This window comes from Cyprinus carpio, chromosome A11 (assembly GCF_018340385.1).
Source record: "Cyprinus carpio isolate SPL01 chromosome A11, ASM1834038v1, whole genome shotgun sequence".
NCBI classification, from domain to species: domain Eukaryota; kingdom Metazoa; phylum Chordata; class Actinopteri; order Cypriniformes; family Cyprinidae; genus Cyprinus; species Cyprinus carpio.
In genome coordinates this window covers 26,165,650-26,193,529 of record NC_056582.1, presented here as the reverse complement: position 1 = coordinate 26,193,529, position 27,880 = coordinate 26,165,650, and the positions used below count along the sequence as shown (strand labels likewise).

The following is a 27,880-nucleotide window of genomic DNA, read 5'->3' as shown; positions in this document are numbered from 1 at the left end:
CGTGGCGTCTCCGTTCCCTCCTTCAGGGAACGAGGGTTACCATACGTAACCGAGACGTTCTGTTGCATTATTTGTTGATCTTTCTAAGGCATTTGATTTGGTTGATCATGGATTGTTATTGACCAAACTACGTTCAGTTGGTTTAAGTGAGAAGGCTGTTGCATGGTCCCAGAATTATTTGGTAGATCGTATTCAATGTGTTTATGCTGAAGGTTATAAATCTGATTTTCTTGAGATAACTGAAGGTGTCCCTCAAGGATCAATCTTAGGACCCATTCTGTTTCATTTTATAAATGATTGATTGAGGGTGTCAAGCCAAATTAACATTTATATGCTGTGATACAGTTGTTTACAACCCGGCTTCACCATTTCAGTAGCAGTGGCAGGAGCTTCAGACTGCATTTCATGCATTGCAATACACATTATTGAGTCCTACAATTGATTTTAAATACACAGAAACAAAGTTTATGGTCTTCTCAAAAGCTCGAGCACAGCTACTCAACAATTGTGGCATTTTGTCATTAGATGGGAAATCAATTGAGAGAGTGTCTTCACTTGTAGTACTTGGGGATATGGATAGATGATAAGCTTTCCTTCAATGAACATTTACTGCCTTTAGTTAAGAAACTTAACGTCAAGCTCTGCTTCGTATTACAGAAACAATCTTGCTTTATTTTAAGTGCTAGGAAGAAACCTTGGTGGAAGCTACTTTCTTTCTGCCTGTAATTGAGTATTGAGATATATTGTCATGCATGCTGCTTTTCCTCGGCGTCATGTAGATTCCAGTTACCATGCATCCTACTAACTACATCAGCACTTCGATTCATAACAAATACAAGTCCCTTACCCATCACTGCATTCTTTATGATTAGTGGTGGACATCAACTTAAAATTCGTAGACACAGCAACTGGTATACTCTTGATTAATAACACAAAGCTATACTTGGCAAATTTCCACTGTACCTCTGTAACCTCCTCTCTGTTGCTCTGGTACTAATCTCTACGCTCCTCAAAGTGTTTGCTTGTTAATGTGCCACGATTTACACCGAATTGGGAACAACTGCCTTTTTCTTATGTAGCCCTTGGGGTGGAAGATCTACAAAAAGAGCTAAAGTTAGAACCCTTGAGGTCCATCAATTAATTTAAAACTACTGTAAAGCGTGTTGTGTGGAGACATGTTCTTGTTTTTTCTTAAGAGCTCATTGTGTTTTAATATTTTTATTTTTAATATTTTGTACTTCTTTATGTGAAAATGTAAGTGGTGTTTGTTATGTATCATTTGTTTGTGATTTGGCTGCGACCCATTGGCCAATCTCGCAAGGTATTCAGAAAGCCAGGGTTACTTATACCGTGAACTAACCCTGACTCTCAGTTGATTACCCCACACCTTGCTACTCGAGGTATGTGTTTTCCACAAACGCATCCGGGAGTAAGTTTCATTCAACTCAAGGATGTTTCTGGTTAAACGCGAGACATTCTCAACAGACGACGAAATCGACGAGTCACTCTGGAAACGGACAGCTAAGAAAGCACGCCAAGCTGGTTTCTTTCTCTATCTTTCTCTTCTTTTGTTCATTAGTTGTTTACATGCTAGTGCATATCGCCACTAACTGATGCTGGTGCATCATTTTTATTATTTTTTTTCATTTAATCTTTAAATAATTCTGAGAAATTACTTATATTGTTTTGTTTTAGGCGAATTATATATTAAGTCATATCAGATATGTATTTTGATTGTAGCCTTTAGACATTATATACAATGTAGCCTCTCCATGCGCGTGAAGAATAACATGTAATAAATAAACTAAAACTAAATTTTAGTAAGATAACCAGTATAAAAAGTATGTACCTTGGTCATATCTTTTATAATTTATACAGATAATCCTGAATAATGGCCCAAATAACAAGAATAAATAAAGTTCGGCTTTAGGATCATTACCATAATATTCCACCTTATTTGTAGTTACCTATCTAGTTAGCTTGCTACTCCACCCCGTCCCTAACACGCTCCCCCTCATACCCCCCCATTATATGTTAAGATATATATCTATATATTATATAGTTGATATTAGATATAATAGCTATAGTTACATTCTTAGTAATAATGTTGTGCGCCTAATCTGTTCACCCCACTGAATACACATTATTGAGTCTAAAATTGTTAAATACACAGAAAACAAAGTTTATGGTCTTCTCAAAAGCTCACAGCAAATCAACAAAACAATCATTTCATCATTACATTAGAAATCAAATCAATTGAGAGAGTGTCTTCACTTGTAGTACTTGGGGATATGGATAGATGATAAGCTTTCCTTCAATGAACATATTACTGCTTTAGTTAAGAAACTTAAAGTCAAGCTCTGCTTCTATTACAGAAACAAATCTTGCTTTACTTTTAGTGCTAGGAAGAAACTTGTGGAAGCTACTTTTCTGCCTGTAATTGATTATGGAGATATATTGTACATGCATGCTGCATTTTCCATCCTGCGTCATGTAGATTCAGTTTTACCATGCATCACTCCGCGGGACATTTCATAACAAATACAAAGTCCCTTACCCATCACTGCATTCTTTATGATTTAGTTGGTTGGACATCACTTAAAATTCGTAGACAAACAGCACTGGCTATATCTTTATTTATAAAGCTATACTTGGCAAATTTCCACTGTACCTCTGTAACCTCCTCTCTGTTTGCTCTGGTACCTATCAGCTACGCTCCTCAAAGTGGTTGCTTTTTAATGTGCCACGAGTTTACAACCGAATTGGGAAAAACTGGCCTTTTCTTACGCTTAGCACCTTGGGGGTGGAATAATCTACAAAAAGAGGCTAAAGTTAGAAACCCTTATGTCCATAAATTAATTTTTAAAACTACTGTAAAGAGTGTTGTGATGGAGACATGTTCTTGTGTTTTGTCTTAAGGAGTCTCATTGTGTTTTTATATTTTTATTTTTAATATTTTGTACTTCTTTTATTGTGAAAATGTAAGTTGGTGTTTGTTATGTATGCATTTGTTGTGATTTGGCTGCTACCTTGGCCAGGGGTGTATTCCAGAAAGCAGGGTTAACTTACCGTGAACTAAACCCTGAACTCTCAGTTGATTAACCCCACACCTTGCTTACTCGAGGTATGTGGTTCCAAAAACGCATCCGGGAGTAAGTTCATTCAACTCAGAGTATGTTTCTGGTTAAGACTCGAGACATTCTCAACAGAGCGACGAATCGACGAGTCACTATGGAAACGGACGCTAAGAAAAAGCACGCCAAGCGGTTTCTTTCTTCTTCTTTTGTTCATTAGTTGTTTACATGCTTAGTGCATATCGCCACCTAACTGATGGCTGTGCAATCATTTTTATTTTTTTTCTGATCCTTTGATTTAGAATTTAGACATTATAGAAAATGCCGCTCCATGTGTGAGATAATATAACATGTAATAAGTCATATCAGATATGTATTTTGATTTAGAATTTAGACATTATAGAAAATGCCGCTCCATGTGTGAGATAATATAACATGTAATATAAATAAAATAATAAATATATATAAGTTAAACATTACCTTGTCATAGTGTTTTATAATTTATACAGATAACTCTTATATATGCCAATAAAAGAGATAATCATATTAGAATAATATATTACCTTATTTATTACTTATATTGGTGCTTCCTCATTAACATATCATATATATATTTATATATATATATATATATAATATATATATATATATATATATATATATATATATATATATATATATTATATATAAAACAGGCTATATTACATATTGTTTAATATTATATAATGTTGTGCGCTATCTGTCACACCCACTGAAGGCTCACTGAAGTGAACTAACCCTGGAACATTACCTGCTCCGGAGCAGGTTAAGTTCAGAGAGTGAGTTGCTATGACTACTAACATACCCTGAAAGTTACCTCCCATTTTTGGAACCGAAAGTTGAGGTTATCCGCTTACTTACTCTTAAACATACCCGGGTATGTCACATAACCTGCTTTCTGGAATACCCCCCAGGTCTCTCTTGTAAAAGAGATTCTGAATCTCAGTGGGACCTCCTGGTTAAATAAAGGTATAATAAATAAAAAAATAATCAAGACTAAGTTGGGATGGAGTATAATAGGAGCAGTCAATCCTCATCTGGATAGGCAGGGGGGTCAAATATTCGTTCATAGAGTTGTAGTAAGAGAAATGCCAGTTCCATCTGTTACGGATATTTTGAGAGCTTTGGAGTCGGACTTCAGTGAAAGTGACATGTGACGTGACATACAGCCAAGTATGGTGGCCCATACTCAGAATTCATGCTCTGCATTTAACCCATCCAAAGTGCACACACACAGCAGTGAACACACACACCGTGAACACACATCCGGAGCAGTAGGCAGCCATTTATGCTGCGGCGCCCAGGGAGCAGTTGGGGGCTCGGTGCTTTGCTCAAGGGCACCTCAATCGTGGTATTGCCGGCCCGAGACTCGAACTCACAACCCTAGGGTTAGGAGTCAAACTCTCTAACCACTAGGCCCACGACTTCCCCCAAAAAGAACTTATAAATATGTAAATATGTCTCCCAAGAGGATGTGAGGTTTGTACAGCTTCTTAGAGACTATATTCATCAGAAGGAGAATGGCCATCTTGAAATGCCGCTCAAATTTAAAAGCTGTAGTCCTCCCACTTTACCAAACAATAAAAGGTTGGCCATAATTAGTTTGCAGCACCTACAGATAAAGTAAACAGCATACCAACAGTTTTATGATCATTATAAGTCCTTCATGGAAGAGGTGATCAGAAATGGTGATGCAGAGTTAGCCCCAGAAGTATCTGGGGGAAAAATTGTATGGTATATTCCTCATCATGGGACTTATCATAAAAAAGAAACCCTACAAGTTAAGAGTTGTCTGATTGTTCAGCCAAATTTTGTGGCATTTCTTTGAATGATACCTTACTGAAAGGACCTGATTTGATTAATTCCTTGATAGGAGTTCTTTGTCGTTTCAGAAGGGAATCAGTGGCCATCATATGTGATATTGAAAGGATGCTCCATCAGTTTCTTATTGTGCCTGAACATCCCAGTTATTTGAGGTACTTATGGTGGGAGCATGGAGATTTTGACCAGGAGCCCAAAGAGTATCAGATGACAATCTCTTTGGTGCTGCCTCTTCTCCATGCTGTGCTAACTGTGGCCTTAAATATTTGGCACAGTTATACAGGGAGTATTATGCTACAGCAGCTTTATTTGTGGAAAACAGTTTTTATGTCGATGATGGGCTTGTGAGCATTCCTAAAATCAAAGAGGCATCTGACTTGATAGTTGAAGCACAAGAATTATGTAAAAGAGGAGGCTTACGACTTTATAAGTTCAATTTCAATGAGAGTGAAGTTTTTTGCTGTGTGAATCCGTCCAAAAGAGTAACAAGTGTAGAACATTTTGATCTTAATCCAGTTTCAGCTCTGGTGGAACATGCCTTGGGCATTCGCTGGCAAATCAGAAGTAACTTTTTCAGTTTCAACATAAATTTGAAACACAAGCCTGACACACACCGCGGCATCCTGTCAGTCATTGCTTCTTTGTATGATCCTTTGGGGTTTGTGGCTCCATTCGTTTTGAGTGGGAAGTGTATTTTGCAGGAGTTGTGCTGCATAAGTTTTGGATGGGATTACTTACTTCCTGAAGATTTGTCCGGTGGGAGGAATGGAAGATGGGTCTTCAACGATTGAGAGTATTCTAAGGTGTTATCATCCATGGGATTTTGGGAAGACTTTGAGAACAGAATTGCATCACTTTTCAGATGCCAATAATATAGGATATGGTGCATGTTCTTATCTGAGATACAAGAATGATGAAGGCAGAGTTCATTGCAGTCTCATCATGGCAAAGGCTAGGGTTGCTCCATCAAAGGTCACTAGTATTCCTCATTTGGAACTTTCAGCTGCTGTGTCTGCTGTCAGATTGAGTGTTCTACTGAATTTAGAGCTCCATATTAAGATTGATGAAGAGTTCTTTTGGACTGATCCTCAAGTTCTTCTTTCATATATCAACAATGAAGCATGAAGGTTCCATGTGTTTGTGGCAAACAGAGTCCAGTTGATAAGAGAGAACACCAATATAAACCAGTGGCATTATGTTGATACGACAGAAATTCCTGCCGTTTATGCCTCTAGAGGACTTTGTGCATCTGATATCTAGATGTTCACCGTCTAGGAAAAAAACACAGTAACGTCACCTGACCCGGCCTAATCATTGTTAAATTCGAACATTTTAAACAAAAAGAATTGGTTCATCGGCAGGGAAAACAGTTAAAGGACACTCACTATAGACTTAAGTTTCCACAAGAAATCATCCATAGATGTAAACAGCTAATCCCCATCCTCAAGCAAATGATAAAAGAAGGCAAAAGAGCAATACTTACAGTGGACAAATTGTACATTGATGGACAGCTATTCAAAGACAAGGACATCACCCCCTGGCTACTAGAACCCTTCCCTCAACAATATCATCTCAGCCATAATATATTACCCCATCCCCACCCACTATTTTCTTGTATATGTAATAAAATGCACCTATGTCTTGCTGCAATTTACAAGTATGCACCTCAGTCACTTATGTTTTGTTTTTCAAACTCTGTGTTGTTTTTTGTTTTATGTGCTTTGCTGTAAATGCTTACGTTTGTCTAGTGTTATTATGTCCTATTGTTCTGTTTTTTGTTCTGCATAATTCATTTACATATATATGTCAGTATAGAAAATATTAGCTCAACATGCAACTCAAATTCATAACCTGGAACATCCGTGGCATTAGCTCTCAGACAAAAAAAACAAACAAAACAAAACAAAAAAAAAATTCTCAACTATTTGGATAATCTGCTGGCAGAAATATGTTTACTACAAGAAACACTCCTTGCAGATTCAAAACACCCTAAGATCGGCACAATTTACTCACTCATTTTCAGCCACATGTAATTCAAAACAAAGAGGAGTATGTATCTTGATAAACAAAAAAAATTCAATTTGTTCATAATACAACTATTTCAGACACAGAAGGACGCTTTATTATCATAAACATAACAATTAACAATAACCCGGTAACAACAGCTAACATTTACGGTCCAAATTCAAATAACCCTGCCTTTTTCCACACTTTTTTTTCTTCCTTTTCAAATTTTTCCAGCGGCCCAGTAATTATTGGTTCAAATCTACTGGAAAAAAAAACACCACGGATAAAATTAAGCACAAAAACCCAAATCTTTGGGAGGATTAGAAGCCCCACATTTTTACCAATACATACTAGCAAACCAACTTCAATACATATATAAATGGATTCACCCCACTCAGTCAGACATTATATGGCTAGACATAGAACAATCACTCTGCAAAAACTTGCGCATATCAGACATCCCATTTCTCGTTCAGCCCTTTAAACATCACCCATGCTTCAAAGCACTGACAATAGCCTCTGCTCTGACAGCCTGGTGGAAATATCATCAAATCACAAACTCCAATCAGGCCCCATCTAAACTCACCCCACTCTGGAACAACCCTGATTTCACAAGCAAAAAAAAAAAAACACTCAATTTCCATAAATGGGCAGAAAAGGGCATCACGCATATTAATCACATTATTGATATTACTGTTGCCATCATCACAAAATATTATCATCATCGCCATCTTTAGCATTACTATTGTTATTATTATTATTATTGTTGTTGTTGTTAACAAAGTTATTATATTATTATTGATATTACTATTGCTGTCAATACAAAATATTATCATCATCACCATATTTAGTATTACTATTTTTGTTATTATTATTATTATTACTGTTATTACTGTTACTATTATTATTGATATAAATGTTATTATTATTATTATTATTATTGATATTACTATTTCCATCAACACAACTTATTATCAGCACCATCTTTAGTATTAGTATCACTACTGTTATTATTATTATTATTATTATTATCAATGTTATCTATTATTATTATTGATGTTACTAATTCCATCAGCACAACTTATTATCAGCACAATCTTTACTATCGCTACTGTTATTATTATTACTGTTATTATTGTTGCCGTCATCACAAAATATTATTATCATTATTATTATTATACATGCCATTACTATTTAAATACTTCTACTATTACTCATTTGTCATTTCTGCTTATTTTTCATTGCTGTTACTATCATTGCTGTTTTATTGTTTTTTTTGTGTGTGTGTTTTGTTGTTGTGTTTTGTGTTCACCCTATGTAGTATGTTTTTGCACTCCTAAAAAAAAAAAAAAAGAACAAGAACGCTCTTTTATGAGGCTATGTCCATCGTTAACAGTCGTCCTTTAACAGTAGATGGAATAAACTATCCTAATGCCATTGAGTCACTTCAAGGTGTACGGAATATACTGTTTGAATACATTGCGTTGTTGTGGTGACTTTAAGGATATATATATATATATATATATATATATATATATATATATATATATATATATATATATAATATATATATATATATATATATATATATATATTTATACACACACACATATATCCCATTCCCTCCCACTCCCACAGTATGCCCACTTTAGTTGAATTAAAATCCAAAATGTAGTTTTATTGTTATTTTATTGGACTGAAAGTCAAATATATAATAAAAATAAATAAATAAAACAATGAACCACAAACTAAGCATTTGTTTTAAAATAGGGAAAAAACCTTATTTATTTGGGTTACAACACAAGTGGGCTATATCCGTCTTATTAATTTTTTTAATAAAAGTTAGATGTTTAATATAGGCATATGCTAATTTGCCATTGTACTATTTTATGGCTGCTGTATTTTAATTAATAGGCTAATAATGAACCACAAACTACGATCATTTTAAAGAAAGGGGAAATCAAAAGATTTGTGTTACAATGCCGGTAAAACATATTTTTAATGTTTTTCATATTGTTAATAAAAGAATTTGTCATTGTACTGTTTAATTGTATAAACTTTTATTATTATTATTATTATTATTATTATTATTATTATTATTAATGAGCCAAAAACTAAGCATTCATTTGAAGTAAGGGGAAAATCCAAAAACCTTTTATTTATTTGTTACAATGCAGGTATGTCTTATTAGTTTTGTAATAAAAGTTTTATGTTTAATATAAGCTACTTTGTTATTTTAATATTGCTGATGTTGTGTGTGGGATTTTTTTTTATTTATTTTTTTATTAAGAGTAATACTGAATCAACCCTAAGGATTTATTTTTCTTCCAAAAATAGGAAAGATCTAACGTTAAATATCAACATAATCACTGCAGATGCGAGGATGCGAGATTGATTGCTGCTGAGGTAAATAGATGTTCTTGATCTTTCTGTGCTGTATCTTTGCAATGGCTGTAGAAACTGTCATTAAATCTTGATTTGGGTAATATCATGTTACATGTTACGGGTAATAATATGATCAAAATGTCATGATGAAACAAATGAATGAACAAATTAATAAAATGATTTTTATTTGTTTTTAGATTTTCATTTATTTCATTTGTTTTCATGGCGTGTAGCCCATTTTCTTGGGCTACACGCCAGGAGTTCTACTCAAGTTCACAGACCAAAACGGCAGAAAGTGCATCCTGTTTGCTTTAAATTATTTTACAGAAGCGCAATGTTTCATTGTTATTCTGAGTGCACACAATTAAACATAGAGTCTTTACAGATTCAAAAGATGTATTACTTTTATCAGTATGACCAAAAATTACGCCGTATTTTAAGAGCAAGTGAGTGCACCGGTGCCTCCGTCTGTCCTGCTGTGATAACACACACTTCAGTAGCGCACATTTCTGTAGGTTAACATTAGATTGAGTGCCCATGTAAAGTTGTTACTAAATACATCTTTAAGATGAAAAGCTATATTTGAGGTCAATGAACGATAGGTGGGCTTTTGGATGTCCTACCCGATGTACTGTACAACCACATAGAGCAACCATTAACAATCAGTCCGTCACCAGCCACACCAAAGCAAACAGGAGGAGAGCATAAAGAGACAGGGCAACTAGAATTGAGTTAGAAATTAAAATGTACAGTTTATAGTTTATTTATATAAAAGGTATATTTGTGTATAAAGTTGGGTATCATAGTGTTATAATGATTCCCGGTCCCGCCCACTCCCGCTGACATTTTTTCCTGTCCCATCCCAATCATGTGATTAAAAGTGATTTTGTTTCCAATCCTGCAGGATTCCCAAAAAAATGTCAGCCTCTAACACACACACACACACACACACACACACACATATTTATAAACATTTAATTGGAATTTAATTGGAATGTACAATGAAAAAACATGATTTTAGAAAACTGATGCAAATGCAAATTGCAAATGAACTCGTCATATATATATATATATATATATATATATATATATATATATATATATGAAGAGTTCATTTTAAATTTACATCAACAACAAATCACTAAAATCACTTTATAAACTAACACACACAAAAATACAAAAAAAGGGATGTCAATCAGAAAACACATACATACATACATACATACACACACACACACGCATGCACGCACGCGCGCACGCACACACACACACACACACACACACACACACACACACACATGGAAATCGTGGCCTAATGGTTAGAGAGTCAGACTCATAATCAAAAAGGTTGTGAGTTCGAGTCTCGGGCCGGCAGGAATTGTAGGTGGGGGGAGTGACTGTACAGCGCTCTCTCCACCCTCAATACCACAGTTGAGGCGCCCTTGAGCAAGGCACCGAACCCCCTACTGCTCCCCGTGTGCTGCAGCAAAAAATGGCTGCCCACTGCTCCGGGTGTGTGTTCACGGTGTGTGTGTGTTCACTGCTGTGTGTGTGCACTTTGGATGGGTTAAATGCAGAGCACGAATTCCGAGTATCGGTCACCATACTTGGCTGTATGTCACTTCACAAATACTTTATATGAACACAGTCTCACTATTTTTACTAGAATAAGGCACAGAACATTGGAGAAGTATGAGAATTGGGACACACCTAGCTAGTCTTCGGAATGATTCATTAAAAGAAAAGAATCACAAGAGTCATCTGTCTCGTGGACAGTTCTGTAAATAATGCGTCAACAGTGAGTGAGATGTCAGGAGTGATTTGGAAAACGAAAAGTGCCTCACATTAGCATTTCACACCTGTATTTCAGCATCCTTCACATGCTCCTTTCCCTACAGTATTTGGTGTTATTATGTGTCAGCGCTGATCTATTTATCTGTCAGCATCTCGCTCTCCCACCTAAAATCTCATTAAAAAAAATTCTGTCTGCCTGATTCACATCTCTGTCATCTCACCAGCATCCCGTTTTTGGAAAGATGAACCATCACCTTCCCTGAAGAGACAGCATGTGTTCTGTGTTCAATGCAGACTGAGAGCAGAGAAACAGCTCAAAAAGAGACGGCGGGCGGAGAGAGATGAGAAGAGGCGTGAGCGAGGAGACGCGAGTGTAACTGAGTGGCCAGAGAGGTTTAAGCCAAGCCATCGACCTCAATTCATGATCAGTGAGCTGAAGCCATGCAGACACACACAGGAAGTGAGGAAACAATGAGTAATGAGAGCTTCCTGCTCCTGACTGCCACAGGGATCCAGCTCAGGTGAAGGGTGATGAACATACACAGCACAGCCGTTTCTGACAGAGAGAGAAAGTTTGAGCTCCACTTTCACAAATCACACTGGTGCAGTCGCTCTGTGTAAAATCAGGAGGACACAAACATTCATTCAGCTCTAAACCCTGAGAGACACACAATGTGAGTCATTTACAAGTTTGCAACTCAAGAGAAAGTCATGTTTATGTTCTCAGACTACAAACAATCTCTGGATTTGCCCAATTTTGAGTAATTTTCATGCCATCAAAGAGTTACATTTGGGAATCTAAGGTTACTTCTACATTAATCCAGATACATTTGAAAATGGCATTTTCATTTTAAAAAGCTCTCAGTCCACACTAGCATTTTCAAGTGTCTTCCAAAAGTTTCTCATGCACACTGAAATTTTAGAAAACATTTAATTTGCTTAACTGCGCATGCATAAAGTGTCAAAAAAGATCACAGAGATGATGCAGACGGAACAGACATATACACGTTCATGCAATTCTTCTAAATTTATTTAGAAAAATATCTCAGCAATCACTAAGCCATTCAGGTCGCCGTCACTCATGACCAGGAGCAGCGTCAGAGCATTCTGAACACAGGTGCTGAGGGGACGCTAGATCAATGACGGGGAGCTGGGCAATTCATAATAAATATTTATTATTATTATTATTATTATTTTATATTAATAATAAAATCGCTATATAGGTGCATTTCAAGTGTTTATGAGGTATGTAGGAGTATTATCGCACTTAATGTAGCCTATGACATGGGGGCGTAGGCACAATCTCTTTTTTTCTCAGTGGAAAGAACTTAAAATAGGCTACTCCGTCATTTTTTGATGTGCTTTCTGTCATCTCATGCAGTCTCTGTGAATGGAGCGCATCACAACAATGAACCGACATAAGAAAAAAATCTCTAGAAAGCTTGAAATTTATACTATTAAATGAACCAATTCAAATAAAAATAATTAAAAATCTTCTCTAGTTATGTAGAAAGGTGCATTCCTCTATTAAAGGCACGTCCATTACTGTGGAGATGGAGAGTCAGCGGCGGTGTTCGCAGCCGACACTGACTGAGAAAAAACTAGTTTAGTATTAAAAAATAAAAATGTCTTCTTTTCCCCCGACGCATTCATAATCATTACTTTTGCCGGTGCTTTGCGGCAAGCTTTATGTGTGCGCTTAAGCGTAGAATATAGTCTATATTAGGCTACGCCTAAATGCTTATTGAAATATGGTTTAGTAGGTTATTATATTAATCAATTCTATTTAAACGTGCATCTAGTTGACAAGAAAAATCCTTAGTCGGGGGCTGGCCTACTTGGCACAAGGAACCGATCCATTTTTAAAATAAAATGCTATGACATTACAAAATGTGCGAATGCAAATCACATCACGTTGTAGCCTATTGCATTGCAAGAGTTATGCATATGTAATGAGTCAAATGTTTTTGTTTTATTAAATCTTTCTTAATGTATGGGGGTGCTGGAGCACCTGCTAGCCTCTCCCTAGCGCCGTCCATGCTCACGACTGTATGTCTGATCTAAAACGCAACTGCCCTCATGTTTTGCCACAAACAGCAATCATGAGTCAATTTTCTATCATCTTTGCAGGACTGTGATATGAAGAGGGTACAAAGTAACACATCTGTAGCAACAGTGTGAAAGTGAATAGCACATAACAGGCACAATACAGATATAAACATAGATATTTATTGGTACAATATGTGTCACTTGACTAAGCATGCATCATTGTTTTCCAAAGCCTCTGTTTTCACAGTCCACACTACAACGTGAAAACAGCATTTTCAAATTGATCCACTTTGGAGACTGTTTTCAAATGCTTTTGTTTTGTTTTCCTTGACAAAAACACAATCTCAGTGTGAATACAAGGACAAAACGAAGAGAAAAATGTGCACAGTACTTCTGGATGGATGGATGGACTAGTAATTCTGCTACACACTCATTTATTTGCTGTTATCTTGGAAAGCGCTGTGCTTTTATTTAAATGAGGAAACTTTCTGTAATGCTGGTCTGCTATTGTGATATGACCGATTTCAAATCTTAAACAGCATGTAAAAATCAGCTCCGCATGGTCTGTGGATTTTGACTTTTCTTCAAATAATGGAAATTCCGAGTAGTTATTATACCTCTAAAATCAATTGCGATATCCCAACAGTAGTTTACACACGCTTAACTCACCAGAACATGTTCATCTTCTGTTCAGTATGGCAGAGAGATCCCAGGGAAAGCAGCTCTAGAGATCAGCGTAAGAACTCTCACTCGGCTAAAGTGAATTTGAATTGACTAGTGTGAACTGGAGCGGCTCAAGAGGAAGATGATTTGATTCTGATTCCTGCAATGACCATTACGCTATAGGATTTCTGAAAAATGAAAAGTACAAATCAACAGCTCATCCATTTTCACAGAAAGCTATCATCATTCCCAATCAATACAAACAGGCTCAGCGGATCCTGCACGCAACCGACACAAAAAGAGAATTAAAAGCAATTTGGAGACATCATGCTCACATTCAGCGTTGAATCCATTTCAAAGAGATGAGTTCCAGACAAGTTAACCACATTAAAGTGCTTGAATCTTCAATTTTAATAGACAGGACAGCACAGAATAGTGATAATTCAGGGATCGACAGTAACCTAATTCATATTTACTTTCAGAATGAACGTTATTAAAAGGTTTAGCAGCTACAGTGCATGTACAGTCTATGTACGGTCCCCAAACATAAAACCAAAGCACAAATAACATCTGCGCACAAACAAATCCACAGCTAGTTAAAGATTTCTGGTGTCCAGTATGATGTAGAATTGTATTATCTGAGAGAATCATGCTGGCCATTTATTTAGCGTGGAACTCCTGCCCTGTTACTCGGAAGGCTCGGCTGAATACAGATAAGACTTCCTTTGACTAATGATAAGCATTATCTAATTGAGAGAAATGATGTAATATCGATCTTCTGGCAGCCCCACGGCCGTGACATTTACCAAAGCTGCAGCGATCGACTGCAGAGAGACGGAAAATGGTACGGTCTTACAAGAGGAAACCTTCAGCTTTTGCACTGTTACATAATTATTATATGTCACGAAACGGTTCTGTGCACTAGAACATGAAAGCTGGCTGATATTCAATGCAGAAAAGAGATGAGGAAAAAAAGAGTTGCAATATTCACTTTAAAATCACATATTCACTGTAAATCATGCTTCATATATTTACAATGAAATATTAATGCATGTTGCATTAATGCAGTTTGATGAGTATTTTCTTTTACATGTATTTTACAGTAAAACGCTATATCTATTAAAACACTGATAGTTACATTTAATGGACATCCCTGTGCATTCAAAGACCACTGAACAAAAAAATAAAAAATACAACTAAATCAGATTTTCCAGAAATATTAGTGCTTAAAAGCTGCTTTATTTACATACAGAATTGTAATATTTACATGCTGATTTGCAAATGCCCAGAAGAACAGACTAGTGTCTATTTCGAAAGGCACATGTTCTATTAATGTTCTTCTGGGTTTAAACGCTGTAACCTTTTATCCCATCATGCTTTAAAAGCACTCCTGTTCATACGGCCTGAGCGATCTGAAGCAGAACTTATGTAAAATGCACAACTAGTCCATCCAATCGACTGGTGACCCACTTGCCAAAAGTGTTCTCGTCGAGTCTCTGACAGTCGTGCTCGCCCATTGTTTTGGATCCTCAAGTAGTGCATTCAGATGGAAATGAAAGGCTGGTGGCGCTGGCATTTAGAAAGTGAGCCACGCAGTGCTCGATGGCCATCTCTCATGCCCTGATGTCAGATCTCATAGCTGAAACTGCATGTCAGTAGTCCTGGCTTAGAGAGAGGAAACGCTGGAGTTATTAGAACATGGAAAGAAAGAGATCTCGCACCTATAATCACACACAAGAAAACAGTAGTGGGCAAACCTCACCTTGTTTAGCTGAGTTCGTGTGAGCAGTTCATGAAACTCACAATGTCAGACAGCCAATATGGCAAATAACAAAATGGGTAAAACTGCCAGTGATAAATGACCTAATACGGCTTGTGACAACAGGCCAAATGAATCAAAAGCTACCAGCATTTTGAAACATTTTGTTACTAAACTTATCAGGCACCTTCAAGACATAAACTGGAGGACACTTATCCACTTAACTTGACCAGTCTCATCACTTACTAGGGGTTGACGACTTCTGAAGTCTGGAGCTGAGACTCGAACACCTTGTGCACAGCTATGGCATAGGCCATGTGTTATACACAGCGCTGCCCACATGGCTATTGCTCCTATAACAGCTAATTTTTAACAGTTCTTTGTCTTTGGATTGTTATATTTCTCACAGATTTCTGCTTGTTCTAAATCAGATACAGATAAATTAGCACAGTAAAGATTACATTTATATGAATGCATTAGTAAGAGTGGTTGCATGTCTGTATGAATTCTACATGGCAGCTTCTCTCTACTAGTAGTGAAGCTGTGGGATTTAACAGGTTAAGAAATATATGCTTGAACTTTTCAGTTTTTAAGCTATTTTATTGAGAAATCACAGAACCACGTTGACAGTACATTTCCGAGCTGAATAGTTCTGTGCGTGCGCGATCTGCGTGTGACTTACAAGCTAGTGTCTGTAGTCTATGTGTGTGCATTACACAGCAGCAGCACATTAGATTAGAACAGCGATTAACTTACTTACAATAAGGTGCTTAAAGCATGCATGCTCCCGTTCAATTTCGAGCATCCAGTAATATAATCACACATGTCTTGTGGAGCACTTTCAGAGTATGCATTTATTTGTCATTTTAACCATTTGGAAACGGAGCGTAAATGTGGAAGTCCTTCAAAGATTTATTATCCTTTTGTGCCCTCTATAGGACCAGCGACTAGTCAACGTCAAGCTCAAATTGTCATGGTAGAGCATTGAAGTCGACTAGTCAGTGCAACCCCTATCACTTACAGACATTTTTTGAAAGTTATAAGCACAAAATCTAGCATTAAATGGCCAGCAGGTGGCGCTCAGGCAGTCTCAGGTCATGCTGCTGACATTTCTACACCAGTTGGTTCAAGAGTCTTGAGGAGAAACAGGTGAAACTGAAAACTGTCAGTGGTGGGACAGAGACTATACAATGAAGCATTCAGATCAGGAGATAAAGCAGTCCTTAAAACAGCAAGAGGCAATCTGTCCTGTGGCATCAAAAATGCAAAACGGTCATTAGGGTTGGGTACCGAAACCCAGTGCCAATATGGTACCTATGGAACCGGTATGCACCAAACCGAATTAGAACGCAGATTTCGGTGCCTCATTTCGGTGCCTCTTAAATGCCTGAGCGATTGATTGAAATATTTGTCCTGGTTCTCCGAAATGTACACAAGAAGCATGGGCATCACTAGGCTTTTTAAGCAGGGCTATAGCATTTAGCTCCATAAACTGTACACAAATTTGCGATCACCTCAGACGGTCAGTCCTCTTAAATTTCATATGAAATCGGCAGCAGACCTTTCTCCTCCTCGTATTTCGGCGCGCTCTTCAATCCGCAGACCGCGGCGGAGCAGCAAAAGTGCATTCAAACAGAAACAGAGGACACAAGGTATGTTTATCGATAGATTGTTAGAATATTTGTATCTGTGCAGTTCTTTGTCATAAATACAGAATACAAAAGGTCACGAGGGAGCAATCGGTTTCCCATCTATTGTAAAGTTTTCGCTCCGTTCAACGCTCATCACACCACAGCTCTTTCCTCCAGCAAAAATCTACACATATGAATGCATACTTTAATTATACTTATTTAAATATACTTAATTTAATTATACTTACTTTATACATACACTACAGTGCAAAAATCTTAGGCACGCTAGTATTTTCACCCCAAAGAATGATGTTCGGCCAGTTATTTATATCTTTTGCTGTACTACTAAAATACTAATGTGCCTAAGACTTTTGCACAGTACTGTATTTCACAAACGAAATTGTTGCTACCTTCACTTTAAAAAAAAAAAAGGGGGGGGGGGGAGTTGTGGCCTAATGGTTAGAGAGTTTGACTCCTAACCCTAAGGTTGTGGGTTCGAGTCTCGGGCCGGCAATAGCACGACTGAGGTGCCCTTGAGCAAGGCACTGAAACCCCAACTGCTCCCCGGGCGCCGCAGCATGAATGGCTGCCCACTGCTCCGGGAGTGTGTTCACGGTGTGTGTGTGCACTTTGGATGGGTTAAATTCAGAGCACAAATTCTGAGTATGGGTCACTATACTTGGCTGTATGTCACTTCACTTCACTACACTTTATAAAGAATGACCATACAGTCATTCACAGAACTGATTAAAGACAGTGACAGACAGCACTCATTTTAACTAAATATCAGAGTGATTGACAGAGGTTCAGTAGAAACATTATGTGTGGTTTTGTATTAAATAATGACCCAGATCGTGAACATTTATTAGCCTTAGAGTAAGGGAAACACAACTTGGGGAATGAGAGCATCCAAGGAGCGTGTGAAAGCTATGGATTTATTTTAAATATTTTTAATGTTCTTTAATGTTATCCATAGTTTTTTGTGGCTATTTTTTTATTTTAATTTTTTTAAGTATCGGTTCAGGCACCGTTTAGGCACCACTAACGTTTTAAAAGTATCGAAATGGCACCGGTATCGTAAAAAACCCCAACGATACCCAACCCTAACGGTCATATGCTCAAAAAATCAACAATCCCTTCACAGACAGCAGAGACACACAGAGCCTGTGGCAAGCCATTCAGACCATCACAGACTACAAGCCCCTGCCACAGGCCTGTTATAATGACACATCACTCCCAGATGCACTCAACCACAATTATTCACGGTTTGAAATGCAGAATGACACACCTGCACAAAAACTGCCCATACCTCCCAACAACCAGGTGCTCTGTCTGTCTCCGATGTAAGGAAGACCCTATCTAGGATTAACCCATGCAAGGCTGTGAGTCCTGACGACATACGTGGCTGTGTACTGAAAGACTGTGCTGCACAGCTGACAGATGTCCTAACAGATATCTTTAACACCTCGCTGAGCCAGGCAGTTGTCCCCACATGTCTCAAATCCACAACATCATACCGGTACAAAAAAAATCACCTGTGTCCTGTTTAAATGACTACCATCCCATAGCACTGACTCCAATCATGATGAAGTGCTTTGAGAGGTTAGTCATGCACAACATAAAAACCAGCCTCCCCAACACACTCGATCCGCTCCAGTTTGCATACCGTCCAAACCGATCTACAGACGATGCAATTTCCTCCACCTGGCTCTTACCCACCTAGAAAAAGGCCCCGATATATTTAAAATGAAATCAAAGAACGTACTGATATGACATCATTTAGAACAAAATCAGGCCAAAACGAAGTTCGTTTTGAGTTTGTTTTGGCAGTTTGAAACGGCTCACCAAAGCAAACTTTCTGGGGGAGTTCTTTTCGGCTCCTAAACACTTTTGAGTTTCTATTGGTCCGTGGCAGTTACGCAATCGGTGGGTGTGTTCTGAAACTCCACCTTCTTTGACGCGCAATTTTTTTTTCTCGGTTTGTTCCTCATTCTGCGGAGGTCATTCAGGAGAGCAACATCTCCTGAATACACTGGAGTGTCGAATAGCTGAGCTGCACAAATATATCCGCACCTGTACGATCACTCGCGGACAGACTTTAAAGATGTAGAGACAGTATTTCATTCTTAGAAAGAAATAGCAACGAAGCTTGGTGTTGATGACCAAAGAGTTATGCAAAAAGCGAAGCAGAGAAACGTCCGAGACAAGTTTTTCAAAGCCATGAAAAGAATGAAAGGAAAGAGTAAAGATATAAGGTAGCAAGTACCAAAAACATGTTTCAAATAAATGTTACACCATACTGCTGCTGTTGTTCTTTCAATAAGTGAATTTAAAGGGTATAGAGTAAATGAAATGCCAAATGAATATACAATAATAAACCTTTGTTTTTATCAAAACAATTTATCCAGTCTTTTCAGAATCAGAATCAGAAAGAGCTTTATTGCCAAGTATGCTTATGCATACAAGGAATTTGTTTTAGTGACATAAGCTTCCAGTACACAGAGACAACAAAATCACACAAAAAAAAAAGAAAAAAAAAAAAATTAGCAAATAAATAAATTGCAAATAAATAAATTGTATGAACAGTTGTGCTAAAGATGATAATGGAATAGAATAGAGTAAGATGCCGGGATGTACTAGGATGAAGGGGTAACAAATAAATATAAGAATATTGCAAATTTTTTTGCATTGCCTGGGGGAAGAAACTGTTCTTGTGCCTGACTGTCCTGGTATTTGCGGCTCTGAAGCGCCGGCCAGATGGCAAAAGTTCAAAAAGGGAGTAACTTGGATGAGAGGGATCCAGAGTGATTTTCTGAGCCCTTTTCCTCACTCTGAATGTATACAGTTCTTGAAGGGTGGGCAGGGGAGCACCAATAATCCTTTCAGCAGTCCGAACCATTCTCTGTAGTCTTCTGATGTCTGATTTTGTAGCTGAACCAAACCAGACAGTTATTGAAGTGCACAGGACAGACTCAATGATGGCTGAGAAGAACTGTTTCAGCAGCTCCTGTGGCAGGTTAAACTTCCTCAGCTGGCGAAGGAAGTACAATCTCTGTTGGGCCTTTTTTACAATGGAGTCAATGTGATTGTCCCACTTCAGGTCCTGAGAGATGATGGTCCACTGCAGCCACAGTGCTGTTCATGATCTATAATAATCTGTATATGATCTATAATATTTTGTCTATAATATTCTGACCATTGGGCCCCGTCGCACACCTAGATTGCCTACACTTCTTCATTTCATTGTTGTTTTGTTTAGGGGATACACGAGAGCGTCGTGACACGTTTACATTAATCTACACCCCGCCTCCGGCAGCACAGGGGTGTTGGAAAGTTTGTTAACAGTATACCGTTGCTCAGCTATTTTGAACTTCTTTTTGCCCTGAAATGAAAACCAACTTCGTTTTAAGTATATCGGGGCCTTAATCCCACAACAGCTCACTGACAAACTAAGCCTGCTGGACCTTAACAATTCCCTCTGTAATTGGATCCTGGACTTTCTAACTGGAAGACCTCAGTCAGTCCGTGTCAGCCACAATACCTCGAGCACTACCACACTGAACACAGGTGCCCCACAAGGCTGTGTGCTCAGCCCACTGCTCTTCACGCTGCTGACCCATGACTGCACTGCCAAGTTAAGCTCCAACCACATCATCAAGTTTGCAGATGACACAACTGTGGTAGGTTTCATCAGCAAAAGCGTTGAAATGCACTACAGAGAGGAAGTGGCACATTGAGGGACAGGTTGTTAGTGCCACACAATGGTGTGACACTAACAACCTGTCCCTCAATGTGGAGAAGACAAAGGAGGTTGTGATGGACTTCAGGAGAAACTCCGTTGACCACCCCCACTGACCATTGACAGCTTGACTGTGGAAAGAGTCAGCAGCACTAAATTCCTGGGGGTGCACATCACAGAGGATCTCACCTGGACCACCAACACCATGTCACTCTCCAAGAAGGAACAACAGTGCCTACAATTTCTCAGCTGGCTAAAAAGAGCAAGTCTCCCTCCACCAATCCTCACCACATTCAACAGAGGAACCATTGAGAGCGTGCTGACCAGCTGCATCACTGTCTGGTACGGGATCTGTAGTGCAGCAGACCGCAAGACCCTCTAGCTGACAGTGAACACAGCTGTAAAGATCATCGGTGCCCTTCTCCCCTCAATCCTGGATATTTTCCTTACACGATGCTCCAGCAAAGCCAACAGTATCGTGAAGGACCCCACCCATCCCTCCCACAGTCTCTTCCAGCTCCTACCACCAGGAAGTCAGTACCGGCACATCAGAGCCCACTCCGCCAGACTGCTCAACAGCTTTTACCCCCAGGCTGTGAGAGCCCTGAACTCAAACAACCCCACCCTCCTCTGACACCCCATATAAACCCCCTACCTCCTGAAACATGGACCATCTCACCTCCTATCCCCCCCCCCCCCAACCTTACCACATCACAGAAAACTGTCTGAAACATTCTTTTTTTCTCCAATTCTCCTCTATGCGCACTAGACACTTTTCACACACACTGCTGTGTGTACATAATCCCAGCAAAAGACTGCAAAATATGTGCACTACAATGCTTGTGCACTACAAATCATCTTGCACTATTCCCCAGCCAGCTGCTTGACTTACGATGTTTCTCTTTGCACATGTACAGTGTTTATGTGTAGCATTTGTATAGTTTGTATTTTGTTTTTAGTTTATGTATAGGTAAACATTTATATATAGTATATTTATAGTCAAAATCTGTCAGTAGGTTAGTTGTGTATAGGTTTATACTGTTTAATTCATTTTTGTATGTCTGTATTTATGTAGCACCGTGGTCCTGTGAGGCACGATATTTCGTTCCACTGTATGTCCACACATGTAGGGGAATGACAATAAAGCTCAACTTGAACTTGACTCCAAACGGTCAGCGGGAATGTTTTTGTCGCTCTTCCCAATCAATCTGGCAAATTTCACAACTGTCGTCCAAGTGTTTCTGTGGGCAGCCATAGACAAGCAAACTAACACATGGTGCTTGGCATCTAATGAAGTTCTGTGAATGGTGGAATAAATGTAGTCCGAGAGAAAAAGAAAAAGACACATCTGAATTTACTGCTCCTGCCCTACCTCAGACAAACCTGGCACATACACTGCAGGGTAATTTCACATTATTATTAAAACATTGTGTATATGAATATTATTCATGACTATCAGGCCAGAAAATATCAGTTCACATATGTTTTTTTTTGTTTGTTTGTTTTTTTTTTCTCACAGATGTTACTCTGATCAACTGCCTTTCCTAACACAGAAGCCACAAATCACATCCTGAAATACCATAAACCCATCCACAGCACTGAGCTCGTCATTTACTACTTTGGAAGAACAGCTCAAAACAACAATGCAAACAATGGCCGATCTGCAGATGAAAACCACAGAGAAACGACACATATACACATGCACCTTATTCTGGTCCACTGCTGGAACAGATGCAGATCATTTTACATCAGCATAATAGTACATCCAGCTAAAAAATTCATCAGCTTCCATAGCCAGGTAAAATCAATGGTTGATCTTCACCAGAACACACCAGTTATGAACTAAAGATAAACAGGCTCCAAATATTGTATTATCAAGAAAAAGTGACCTTAAACTGACACTTTAATTTTCAGAAAGGCTCAGTTCTGCATCTTGCTAATATGTCAAGATTCTGTGTCATGTGACCAACAACATATGATTTCAACATCTCAAAGATCTTTTGTATAAAAGCACAAACTGCGGCGGCTCCATGACATCCATCCAAACTCTATTGTTCAATCCTGGACGGAGCGCAAAGACTCTCAAAACTTCATCTTACAGTTTAATCAATGTAGTAACACATCTGCTTAATTACTGACATTATATTTGACCCCCAGGGTTTTTCTCTGTTATCCAAACATCACATGGGGTTTTTAGTTCCTTACCAAGTTGCTTTTAGCTTTCACACTAGATATGTTATGTACTATGTAGAATCTGTTGTGCATAAATATTATGCCACGACTTTCAATGAGCTCTTCAGTTGATCTGCCTAGTGTTGAGTGATCAACATTTTAAACTTGTCGTTTATATGCATTATTTAACCACCGCAATGATACACATCACTTAATAGTAATTAAGCTAGTAATTAGTCACTACAAAAATTACTATACATTGAACAAAACTTAATAATTTCCCATATTAATTCAATTCAATTCAATTCAAGTTTATTTGTATAGCGCTTTTTACGATACAAATCATTACAAAGCAACTTTACAGAAAATTAAGTTTCTACAATATTTAGTAGTAGCTTATCAGTGGTGACTGTCAGTTCATGTGCATATGGCAGAAATGTTCAGAAATATATTACCACATAACAAATTAATAACTCAAATTAATGAACAATTAAATAACAAATTATACAACTACTGTGTGTACAACTTTAAAGTGAATATAAAGTTTTAAGTGAAATAAACTATACAGCAGATCTTGACTACTTTATTGTTTATAATATGGCAAAATGTAAACTATATTATTGCATAGCTGTTGTAAGACATGGCAATAGGTGGATCAGCACCTAGAAAGGACCTCTACAGCCCTGAATCTCAGCGGAGACCAGGACAACTAAATGAGACGCAGAGACAGATCCCCTGTAATGACCACCGGGACAAGACCACAGGAAACACACGGTTCTTCTGCACAATCTGACTTTGCTGCAGTCTGGAATTGAACTGCTGGTTTCGTCTGGTCAGAGGAGAACTGGCCCCCAACTGAGCCTGGTTTCCCCCAAGGTTTTTTCTCCATTCTCTCACTGATGGAGTTTTGGTTCCTTGCCGCTGTCGCCTCTGGCTTGCTTAGTTGGGGACACTTCATTTACAGCGATATCCTTGACTTGATTGCAAATGATTGCACAGATACTATTTAAACTGAACTGAGCTGCATGATCACATCACTGAATTCAATGATGAACTGCCTTTAACTGTCATTTTGCTTTATTGACAATAAATCCTAATTAATGTTGTTCAGTTGCTTTGATATAATCTGTTTTGTTTAAAGCACTATATAAATAAAGGTGACTTGATTTGACTATTAAGATATTATAAATGATATATGATAAATACTAACATTGTGATTTTCTAAAAAGCTGCTTTGCAACAATGTGTATTGTGTGTATGTGTATAAGGAAAGCACTACACTCAACTGTAGCTCCACAGGTGTTCGGATCTGATCGTTCACACCTCTAAAGCCAGAGCTTCTCAAAGCATCACACCATAACAGTTGATTTGCATTGCATTTCTATTCTAGTCTTTCAGCAATCATGGTTAGTGGGTTATTTCCATGAGTCTGCAGTGATCTGAGTCTTTGTGAAGAGCATCATTCATGTTCACTCATTTGAGTCGGCATCTCTGACACTCATTTAGCTGTAAACGACCATGAAATGTGGCACATAAAAGCTCTATTGTTTTACAAAGGTGTGATTCTGACACATTACACAGGTGATCAAACACAGCACAGTCATTTCAGCGCAGCACTGAGAGCCATCCACACACACAAATACACGTGCACACACACACGCGCGCATACACGCACACACACAAATACACACGCACATACACGCACATACACAAATGCATACACGCACACATACAAATACACACGCGCACACAAATACACACGTGCACACGCGCATACACGCACACACAAATACACACACGCACACAAAAACACACGTACACACAAACATGTGCACACAAATAAACACGTGCACACACACACACAAATACACACATGCGCGTGCACACACACACACACACACACACAGCACAGCACAAAGCATTACTGCAAGATCCCTCTGACAGTCCATAATAAACGCTGTTCTCACCCAGCTGCATCTCCATGACGCTCATCTTATTTTCAGACGGGTAGAGGATCTTGGGAGGCTTGTCAGTCTGCGGTGCTGTGTGAGAAAACAAACAACAAAGCAAACAATTAATTACGTCAGTGCTGTCCATCTGTCTCAGAATTACACGTTACATCCTAAACTACAATGATTTGGCTGGATATGAACTGCTTTTCACATGTTTAGTATCTCAACAAAAATGGAGTAAATCACCTTTTGAAAGTAATTTGAAGTTATATTATAATTATAATTCACATAATCCAGACTTTTTGTAAACTGCCTAAGTATAACTGTATACAAATGAACAAGTGAAGTGAAGTGACATGACGTGACATACAGTCAAGTATGGTGACCCATACTCAGAATTCGTGCTCTGCATTTAACCCATCCAAAGTGCACACACTCTCTAACCACTAGGTCACGACTTTCCCAAAAGAAGTTCATAGAAATACAATTTAAATACACAACAGACCCAAAAACAATTAGACACACCAGTTTTAAAACATTTAAAAAGACATTAATACATTGCATTAAGTGTGTAAATTAAAAAAAAAAAAAAAATTAAAATTATGTTTTAAAATGACTGTGTATTTAAAAGGTACCAGTGAATAGGATTTACACTAATATACTCTTTCTTAATCAGACCTTTACCAGTCTGAAACTGTCTGTAATGCATTTTAACACTGAAAGTAATCAGATCTTCAAACAAAAACTGTGAATGCATAAAAGTGTCACTTTCTGAACAAAAACACACAACAAAATGCATTTTTAATTTATTTATTAAAGGAAGTAATATAAAACACTTAGTAAACTGTTACAGCTTTTTTTCCAACAACTTGCACACATTTTCAAAACTTTGCCTCTTTTTTTCAAAACTTTTCAAAAACGTTTTTTTCAAAGGGAAGTCGTGGCCTAATGGTTAGAGTTTGACTCCTAACCCTAAGGTTGTGTGTTCGAGTCTAAGCCAGGAAACAAGAGCACTAGGGCAACCCACAGAAACCCAAACAACCCCCAACTCCCCCCAGCACAAATCATAACAAATGATACCCACTGCTCCGAGTGTGTGTTCACGGTGTGTGTGTGTGCTCACTGCTGTGTGTGTGTGTGTTCACTGCTGTGTGTGTGCACTTTGGATGGGTTAAATGCAGAGCACGAATTCTGAGTATGGGCCACCATACTTGGCTGTATGTCACATCTTTTTTTTTTTTTTTACACACAAATCCAAGGATTGCACACACAAAATGCAAAAAGCCTCTCTTCTCTTGCAAAATGAAGCACTGCATTCAAAATATCACAAACACACCTCAAAAGCAAATATTTGCAAACACCTTTGCCATAATATTAATTCCTGTTAGAATTGTGTTGCATAGAGAATTGTGTGTTGTTTTGCAAAAAGTGTTTTTTTTATGAAATCGAAAGTCTGAGAATTAGTGTATGGTTTTGCAGATTTGGTGTGTGCTTCTGCTGTTTGAATGTCAGCTTTCAGAAACTGTGTTACAAGTAAAGATTATGTGTGTAAGCTGTAGCAACTTTAGGAACTCTCTCGAAAGCGCCTCAGCTTTAGTTCGCTTCAATATGACATTACGTTCAATATTGATATTAATGCACTCTATAAAACCATAATGAGGAATCTCAGAACTGAAGACTGCATCAATGAAGGTGCTAAACTACGGTGGATTACACTGTTTGTTTAGTCAATTAGAATAACTTGAGTTGACAGGCTTTACACTTTAAGTCCCAGATGTGTTCAGTGAAGCACAGGTGTGTTGTGTGTAGTCAGGTCTTCAGACAGCCAGCAGAGATCAGATCCGTCTGCCTCTGATTTCTCTCCGTTACACCCATGTGTGGCTCTGACCATACACTGAACGAGGAGCAGCAGATAAATGCTGTAATCTGATTCTGACCATGTGAGTTCAGCCGTTTCATTGCTTGCAAAATGACAGTTCTATCTCAAGGTCAGATTAAAAAACTGGAAAACGCCATAAACTGCTGTTCATCTGTTTTCCCATCACCAGGATAAACGCTGACTGCTCTCAGGTATTGTTGCATCTTTCTAGAGCGAGATCTGGTTTTGCTTTCTTCATTTGAGAAAGTTTCTCCAGCATCACAGCGATGTGTTAGTCAACAATTACTCTTCACCATACGGCCGTAACAGTGACAAACGCAGCGTCTGTACCGTAATAAAGCACCCAGAATGACTTACAGTAACCCACACACTCTGATTAGATCTGAAACACAGCTTTTGTAAATGTTTTCTTTTTTCTGTCGATGTGCAAATTCTCCACAGAGAAAATTTCTTTATCCTAATGAGCTTTTTCACCATGAAATATGCATTGATTATTTAGCTTCACGTAAAACTGCACAGACAGATTTGGTTTGCGTGAGCTTCTGTTCAACAGCCAGATGGAGACACGTTTGGATCTGGCATGAGGGAGCAACCGAAAAGAGAAACCGAGAAATGCAGAAAGCAAAAATAAACTAATTCCAGAGTTTTCAAGTGAGAAAACATGTTTCAAGTGTTTGTAGCACGTGGTAAACTCACCAGCTGTGTTAAGATGAAAGAGTGTATGTGTGAGTGTTTGCACAGGTGAAGTGAACGACAGCTGCTCTCGTTTCCGTCTCCGCGAGGCTGAATTTAAACCGTGAGAATTTTGATGAAATGTAAACCGTCTGATCGTTCATCCGAAATCCAATTTCTGCTCGGGAGAGGCCGCCGGTGACTGCTGCATATTTGGGATCATTATTCTGTGGGAGAGGTTCAA

At 38.2% G+C, this 27,880-nt stretch overlaps 1 protein-coding gene across 4 annotated transcripts in view; it reads right to left on the bottom strand.

The window, feature by feature from the left end:
* LOC109112414 (interleukin-1 receptor accessory protein-like 1-B) overlaps positions 1 to 27,880 on the bottom strand; it is a 215,856-nt gene that overhangs the window by 60,345 nt on the left and 127,631 nt on the right. For all 4 annotated transcript variants that reach the window (XM_042766929.1, XM_042766931.1, XM_042766930.1 and 1 more), the window contains exon 6: positions 25,101 to 25,175. In XM_042766929.1, the coding sequence (XP_042622863.1) occupies positions 25,101 to 25,175 (75 nt within the window). The remainder of the gene's footprint in view (positions 1 to 25,100; positions 25,176 to 27,880) is intronic.